Source organism: Bombus pyrosoma, linkage group LG11 (assembly GCF_014825855.1).
Source record: "Bombus pyrosoma isolate SC7728 linkage group LG11, ASM1482585v1, whole genome shotgun sequence".
Lineage (NCBI taxonomy): Eukaryota > Metazoa > Arthropoda > Insecta > Hymenoptera > Apidae > Bombus > Bombus pyrosoma.
This window is the reverse complement of record NC_057780.1, coordinates 5,415,150-5,424,128: the sequence shown is the minus strand read 5'-3', so window position 1 is coordinate 5,424,128 and position 8,979 is coordinate 5,415,150. Positions and strand designations below refer to the sequence as shown.

The 8,979-nt window shown below is 28.8% G+C and overlaps 2 protein-coding genes across 3 annotated transcripts in view; one reads left to right on the top strand and one right to left on the bottom strand.

Moving 5' to 3' along the window:
- Positions 1-8,979, bottom strand: part of LOC122573178 (general transcription factor 3C polypeptide 5) — a 29,265-nt gene that overhangs the window by 261 nt on the left and 20,025 nt on the right. The window contains exons 1-7 of one of the 2 annotated variants that reach the window (XM_043739226.1): positions 3,161-3,297; positions 2,130-2,317; positions 1,889-2,062; positions 1,229-1,793; positions 565-1,140; positions 276-487; positions 23-206 (exon numbers count right to left, since the gene is read on the bottom strand). In XM_043739226.1, coding sequence (XP_043595161.1) covers positions 23-206; positions 276-487; positions 565-1,140; positions 1,229-1,793; positions 1,889-2,062; positions 2,130-2,273 — 1,855 coding nt within the window. In that variant the 5' untranslated portion in view covers positions 2,274-2,317; positions 3,161-3,297. Of the gene's footprint in view, positions 1-22; positions 207-275; positions 488-564; positions 1,141-1,228; positions 1,794-1,888; positions 2,063-2,129; positions 2,318-3,160; positions 3,298-8,979 lie in introns of those variants that run through there. The other variant, XM_043739227.1, reaches the window with a different exon arrangement.
- Positions 3,522-8,871, top strand: LOC122573182 (E3 ubiquitin-protein ligase MARCHF3-like). The gene is made up of 4 exons (XM_043739232.1): positions 3,522-3,669; positions 5,680-5,843; positions 5,997-6,223; positions 6,614-8,871. The coding sequence occupies exons 1-4, from the start codon at positions 3,522-3,524 to the stop codon at positions 6,738-6,740; spliced, it is 666 nt and encodes a 221-aa protein (XP_043595167.1). The 3' UTR covers positions 6,741-8,871.

The following is an 8,979-nucleotide window of genomic DNA, read 5'->3' as shown; positions in this document are numbered from 1 at the left end:
ACGAAGAAATATTGATACATACGATCTTCAGGTATATTCATTTGTTTTCTTAAAACGGCTCGAACTTGTCTGTTAATAATTTCTCTACACTGTGCATCAAAACCTACTGGTAACCAGCCTCTTTTTTCATGGCACCTAATTCCAGGTAAAGGATCTGGTAACTTTGCTAACATTTCTTGTATTTCATCTACAAGAACATCGCAATACTGAAAGAAATTTTGTACTTGAAGTATAGAATCATAAAAATTTGCAATAATCGGAGAATTGTAATAAACCTGATAAAACATTTGCTTCGAAGGAGGTACTATTCCTTCTCGATAGATATACACGTCTTCACTTAAATCCTGTTCCTTTTTAGGACTTTGCTCTTGACTAGAAATCACACTTTCTTGTACAATTGTTTTCTGTTTTGCAGCTGGTGTTGATTTATAAGGTAATGTATACTCTGAGTAATTTCTTTTACGTTTTACAGTAGAGCCCAAACCATCTGAATAAAATAAAATAAGTAAAGTAATTTTTCAGTGTAAATATTATATTAATAACAGTAATACTTAAGATACCTACGCATAGATTTTAATCTGTAATCTAAAGTTTGGTATTTTCTTGCAGAAATATCTTTCCTTGGATCATACCCCAATTTCACCCACATAATTTTCCATGGACCAGTTACAAAATAATATGCGACTGCTGGTAGTAAAATTTTCAATCGTTCATTAGAAAATTTAGTTTTATATATTATTGCGTTCTTCGACCAAATTGGTCGTTCCTCAAAAATTTGACGAATTTGTTCAAAGTGTATACTTTGAATGAATTTAACTTTCATAGCGGTTTCTATGCCTGTTGGCGGTTTAGAAGGAACTTCTGATGTTGAAAAATAAATGAAATTCGAAAATCCTATCTTTCTCTTTCGACACTTTCCTATTATATTTTCCGGATATGAATTAACTTCTGTCTTTGGTACATATTGCTGTACTGTATCCATTCTGCTAAACGCAGCTGGTGGCAAGAAGTAAGGGACGTCGTTCTTTAACCAAGAATAATGTGGTATATTACTGGGATAAACCTTGTGGTATATACATTCTAACTTTTTCGGATTTTCCTTACTTTGTGTCATAGGTAAATACTGAAAGTCACAAAGACCTGAAAAATATTGTATTCTTTAGCTCTATTTCCAATATATGAAAAAAGTTACATAAATTTGATTTTATCCATTTTAAACCATACATACTTGTAAATCTAAATTCTGTGTCAACTCGACCTAAAATTTGTAATTTTGGCAATGTATAATCGTTATCTTCAGAAAGATCTTCATATTTATTTCGATCAAACGTTGGTGGTATATCCTTTTTGTTCTTCGATAAATTTACTTCATTTGTATCTAGTGATTGGTCCAGTAAATCCTCGTTATTTTCAGAATACACTCTATCAGAAGGACCAGGAACAGGATCATTGAGAGTACTAAAGCTGCAACTTTGTACTTGATCGATTAATTCAGTCATAAGTTGTTCTTGTTGACCTTTACTGTCTCTAGTCTGTGGTAAATTCATTTTATCCACGCTATTTTCAGTATTTTCATTGTTACCAATCGAAGGATCATTTACATTCATAGTACTTTTTGATGATTTCCTTTGCTGTTTTGCTTCAGCTTCTTCTGCTTTCTTTATTCTAGATTTTTTAATTCTAATTCTAAGCAGGAAACCATTAGTATTATGTCTATCGCCACAAGTTGGTTTACAAAAAATATCATCTGGTCTAAATCTTAACTCCAACCGTCGATTTGGTGTATTTACTGCCTATTAACACACATACAATTAATTAGAGTGATTGTTAATTATTAGTTTTATAAAAATTACTATCTTATAATCCTTATGAGAAAATAATGTAATACCGTAGAAATGCTTTGAATGCCACCTAGTGTTTCTATAGCTTTATCTGGATTAATAACGTTTCCAGGATATTTAACACAGATAAACTTTCTGTCAAACCTATGGCCTCCAGGAAGAACTGGTCCCACATATTCATTTTCTTGACAATTATCTACATTATTCTGATTATCTTCTGTCTATATTAAATATTTATTAATATAAAAGTACAACAAAAGTAAATATAAAATGTTAATTTAGTCTTACATTGTCATCGTTACTAGTTTCTGGAATGTCACTATAGGAATCATCACTATCAATTTCTTTTTGATAATCATCAATCTTAAAATCTTCATCTTTCCCATCCTGTACTTCTAAGTTCTCACCACTAATATCACTTGACATACTCATTGTTGCTTTTTTTGTATTACCATCCTCAAGTCATAAATGTGTTTCTTCAAAAAACATATCTTACAAATAATATCATGTCAAAACATGTAATCATAATAATATTATAATAATATGTAACACAATATAGGTTAGATTTAACCGACGTATTGTTTTGAGGTTAAAAATCTTACTGAATACATGAATACTGAAAACAAGGTTACACAAGTTGTCTAATTACAGGCTTCATAAACTTTGAAATCTATGAAATACAAAAATATATATTTTATGTAACTTAATTTGAATAATAATATTTTTATATTTTAATTGTATATATACTCGTACAATATAAGTTTGTAATTCATTTAATAAAATAAATATTCATAATAAAGTTGAATGTTAAAAAATATCATATCTTATAATATGCACATGTTAAACATTTCATTCATTCCATTTATAAAATTAAACTTTTGAGCTTAAAATAAAATATTATTGCCTTTTGTAAATTTATTTCAAGATTCGTTAAAAAACAATAATAATATTAAGAAAAGTATATTAGAAAAATATGTAAAGAAAATAAATTAAAAAATTATTGTAGAACATCAACTACTAAACATTCTATTTATTAATGCTCAACCTTGCTACGCAGTTATAAATAATTTAATACAATTAAAGATTGTAAATACAAATATAAATAAACTGCTCATTTACATCCTTTCATTTATCCTTCCTAAACAACTTTAAAATATTGCGCAAATTACATATGTTTATGTATATTAACTACTATTATGTAGTAAATATTACACCAAAATTAAAATTAAAAAATAGATGATACACTCAATAAAATATACTCAAACAATTACAATTGTATATATACTTTTACTATTTCATTAAGATAAACATAAACACACCTTATTTAATTTCCACAAATCGAAACTTTTGAATACTAGTAGATATAGGTACACAAATAATTACAATTATATATATATATATATATTTGCTATTTCATTAAAATAAACATAAACATGCTTTATTTAATTTCCACAAATCGAAACTTTTGAATATCAGTAGATATAATTAATTCTCTTAAGAATCATAACATTTCGTTGACGACATGACTACGTCAAGGTAAAGACACCGATTTGATTGATGATCGAAAAGTACCGATTCCTGCGACAAAACGGTTGATTTCATCCGGATGACATTGCGACGACATCCAACAACGAACGCATAGGCGGCGATAATTCCTCGATAATAGCTCGATAACGTCCCATGGAATTTCATCAGAGCAGTGCAGCGACGGCGGCGTTCGACGACGTTGCGACCAACACGTCAAAAATCGCTACGTCTCTCTACGGACGCAACATGAGTTTCGATAAACAAAGTGCCGGCTCTAATTGCTGTCGAATTTGTCACGAAGGTACAATATTGACAATTTTCTTTCTTTCCTATTTTTCCTCCTTTTCTTTATTCACTTTTAAATATATTGATCCATCGATCCTGCACGATCTTTGTTTCCTCGATCTGTTTAGGATTCAGTGGTTTGAATTTGAAACTGAGATGCTAAGAAGAAAGTGTTGTGATTTCGTGGTTTGGACCACGTGATTGAAGATTGTTTATGATATTTTTTTATGATTTCTTTTATAGAAGTGTAATGTATCAGTATATTCTAATATACCCCAGGCTTAAATGATAAATTTGTGATCCAAGGGAAGAGTTTATTGAAGATTTAGAAACAAAGTGTTAAGATCGTATAATTTAAGCAGGGACTATTTTTGTGGCTTAAATAGCAAGTTTGAAAGTGGATTACGTACGAAATGTTTTCAGGACCTAGTTAGTTTCAAGATGTAGTTTACGCAAGGTAATAACCCAAGGTATTCTTAGCAAGTGAACTAATATTTTTTGAGGTAATACAAATAAGATATAGAAGTGCGTGTTGAAACTTGACAAATTTTTGTTGGAAATAGCAAATGATTTCGATATGATTCTAAGTGTGATTTCATATTGTCTTTAAATATTAATTCTGTCAACATTTAAACTGGTAACCTTATAAGGACGGACGATACATATCGATAAAAAATATGTATATTAAAATAAATATGTTAAAATGGAAAAAGTGGAAAGTATAACATATTTGTGGAATATGCCTAAAAAAGAGAAACATACATATATATGTATGTATAGTAGTGATTCAGTTTCGTGATTAATGGGAGTATTTGAAAGCGCTAACGTACCCTCTATGACAATGTTTCCGATTTTATCGTTACTTTTATTTTACATCTCTTACATCTAGTCCTATGAATTTTATTAATAATAACTGATTGTTTATATTTTGGTGATTATGTATGTTGCATACATTTTTGTTAATATTTCGAGTGCCTGAAATCTTGATATCGATCATAGATTCGATACTACCACAAAGAATTCAGTGACATCTCGAAATGTTCTCTGAGTCACAGTCTGTGGTAGGTACTACGCTTTTTGATGAAACGATAAGCATAGATTACGTGTAAACTTTAACATGTAAGCCTTATAGTGCACGCAACATATAATACAAAAATATACATATATAGGTATGTATATACGTGCATATCTGTATACATACATGTACCTACTTACATATTTATATGCAGGGATAGATACATGTAAATATTTTGTTGTAATGTAAGACAATGTGCAATTTACGTAATAATGTGTATTACTTATTAATTTATATACATGTTTGGTTATTATTGATCATTGATTATTGACTGCTGATTATTAATTATTAAAAGTGGTGGAACATGGTTTGTGTCGGTGTGATGGCCAAACGAATATAAAATTTAAACAAAATTAAAAATCCTAAAAAGCAATTATTAAAATATTCTTTCATTGATGGCAAATGTTAATTCATGTGCATGGTTAATTCTTATCTTATACGTAATTGTAATACCTATATAAATAGTATACAAGCAGAAGCCGCACGATAAGATTAACAAACATAGAATTACCTTGATATAAAGATTAATACATATTTTATAAATCGAATTTTTGAGGAGATTTTCCAATCAAACACTTCTCATAATACATAAGCATTAAGACGAGATCTCGAAACAGCATCGTCAAAATTAATTTTCGCAATATTCACTAAACGGTTTCGTACGGGTCAGAAGAAATGATGTAGAAATGATGAGACTATGTTATATCTGATGACTGCAGCGGATGTGGTTAAATATCTCATCTGAGGAGCAACATTTTTCGCCTTCTATTTATTTGCATACGAGATGTAAAAGTCTCGTTGAGGAACGACACCTTTTGTTTCGATCAGTTTCTTCTGTTCCTTTTTTTACTTCGGTGTCATTGCATTTAATACCATCATAAAAGCATTAATACTATTACAAAATGGGGTCCTCCTCTATTATGTATTAAATGAGACAAAATTGTTTCATAGATGAAAAATTGGAAGAATTGATAGATCCTTGCAAATGTTCTGGCACATTGAGCCTAATCCATGCTTCTTGTTTGGAAAAATGGTTGTCCATGTCGAACAGCGATCGTTGCGAGATTTGCAACCTGTCATTCGAGATACAGAGGAACTATAAACCGTTATTACAGGTGAATTTTTATACATTCCTCTTAAAATAATTTTCTTGTATATAAACTTGAATTACATACTCACGTTACCTTGATAAAGAATTAAAGAAAGATTTGAATCATTGGTTCGATTGTAATTTGGCCAACTGTAATCGTTACTAAAAATTACTATAGTCTTTCAGACAATGGTGGAGAACTAGAAACAGATACGGACCAGAAGGTATAACTGGCGATATAGTGTGTCTGATACTGTTAACTCCACTTTGTATCGCGGCAACATACTTATGCGCAATTGGCGCATCCGCTTATACCAGGCTTGGTTTTTGGGAGGGAACAGGCTTGACTGTCCTTTATAGCACGTTGGTAACTACTTATTGCTTGTGGTTGATTGTCACTATCAGGTATGGCTTATGATCATCATACGAAAAATTTATTTGTTCCATCATTATTAAAATATAGCTACTAATTTATTTGATACGAAATAGTGTAGAAAATCTACCTCTTGCTTTATATCTCGAATCAAGGTTTTCAATAAGTTATTGATAGAATAAATCGCGTATCTTTTGTTTATAATATCATATCTTAGTCACTTTTCATTAAGATCCAGCGATAAATATAGCAAATTAGCTGATTATACAGTGTATAATTCATCATCGATAATCATTAAAAATGATCGATGGTTCACGATTATCTATATATATTTGTTATTCACCAAAGAATTAATTTCTATCAATTAATGTAAACTTTACTCTTCTTAAATCTTTTCAAATGTTCGAAATTTTTGCTTTTAGATTTCATTATAAGTCGTGGCAACAATGGCGCAGAAGAAATCAAGACGTTAAGTTAATAGTAAAGCACAAACCCAAAACATGTACCATTGAATTCTCAAATCCTTTGGAAAATGAATTTACGATTTAAAAGCATTCAATAATTTTGATAAACAATTTACAATTCATAAATTTCATTGAAATCGTCAAAACTACTGAAATTACTATCTGTATATTGTCATGTTCGCGTCTTAATTTGCCATTATAAGAATCTTATCTTCCTATACTTTTAAAGTGATTTGCCTTCCGATCATTTGAAATATGTACATTGATACGGAATGATGTGAGTACAGTCTGCTCAAATCTGTACAACAATACAAGTTTATGTAATATCGTGCTATTAAATAATTTAAAGCTCAGATGTATTTAACATTGTGAATGCGTCAATATTGTGAATCGATACTGTGTGATATTAATAAGCGTTCAAATAATGAAGTACCTGAGCCGAGAGATAAATTAGTTTAATCGATAACTCCGTTAATTTTATGAATAATTAGTTATGCGTTTTTCAAAATTTAACAATTGAACGATAATGTTCCCTCGAAATTTTTAAACGTTCATATATGATTAATATTATTTAATCATTGTGTTTATGTGATATTAATGTACTTACTTATCATCTCATGTTTTCGAAGGAGAAAATACTGATCTGTGTTTTCAGTCTTTTTTACCTTGTATTGAGATTATTTAATTAATTTAATGCAATGCTATATACCATTTTTAATAAATTATTTGTATACGTCTCCAGTATTAAAACGAGTGATATTTAAATTAGAACGTACTTATTAAAGAAGTATGCAGGCGAATTTTGTATATTTATATGTGTATTTTCATAAAAACGAAACAGTGTATGAACTAATGCACAAGATTTTAGTACGTGCACTTTTTGTAACAAGATATTCGAAGTATATATAATGATACATTTAAAATGATAAGAGACTTTTGTACTGCGTTTGAAAAAGTATTTCTTCTTGCCACTTAATTTTAATAAGAGCATCAGTAAACAGTAAAGATAAATTTGTCAAAAACATTGAAAAAGAATACGGCGTCAGTTGTAATTATTTTTTATAATTTATTTACAATAATATCTGAATAATATGAAATTTGTAAATAATAAAATGTGTTTAACTATGTCAATTATGCGTTTGATATATGCAGTTGACCCTCATGGAAAAATATAAGTAAAACATTTAATGTTAAACAGAGTAGTTATGGATTTTTATTTGACATTGATATTATCATGAAACAATTATGATAATGGAACAATCTAGGAGAATCCTAGCGTTCTTATCAAATGTGATATTAGACTAATCACTGGACGAAGAATTTAGTGTATATAAATTGGTAAAAATAGAAATAGATCACATAAACTGTTACAATAAATACAGATTTTTTAATTGAATTAAAGAAAAACTGTGATATAGATTATACTATTAAGATAATAAATATATCTGTTTATATTATTTAATAAGTTCATCGATTGTAATTAAATTATTCATGAAAATTGTTAGAACATTTCCGACAATTTAATCAGTTAACAGGCAGACAATCGTTAAGAAACTATAGTAAGCTTTTCTACGATCAACTTGTAAGCTTCTAAGAAGCTTGTATAAATCATAGATACAGTTTATGAACAAGTGTAGTGACAAGCATAGCAGCAATATATAGGAAATATCTTTTGGAATATTTATAGTGATGGCGTGTTAAAAATTCTTTTAAAAGACCGATAAACATGAAAGCGAAGACAACAATCAAATGCTTATAAAAATATTTGACAATATCTTTAAATTTCTTTAATTTAATTTACTGTTGTATCTCTTATACTATAGATATAAATAAATGTATTATTGCATGTGTATAATATATCATAATTTTTTAAATGTTGTTTCCCTGAATATGAAATATTTGACATGAATTACGTTAGCAATTTTATATATTTAACATGCTTCCGCAATAGGACTTAATATTAAAACATTGTCAGTCCAATTTATGCCAATTTTAGAAGGACAGTATGAATATTTCTTTGACATTAAATGCAAGGCAATATCTTATGAATGTACTTCTTAAAATTTGCATACGAATATTCGTCTTCACGATCGAATATCAAGGTCAAGGAAACTACTAAATAATTTAAATAAATGTAATATATGAATTAATAAATCGCCACGTACTTGAATATTTGTAAAACGATCGTGCGATCTTCAAAGAAAAAGATCTGCAGAAAATTGTAAATAGCTACGATATACATTTGAAAAGATATTACCCAACTAAAAATTTATATACTAAAAAATTTCTAGAAAGATTTTTAAAAGCGAAACTATTATTTTTCT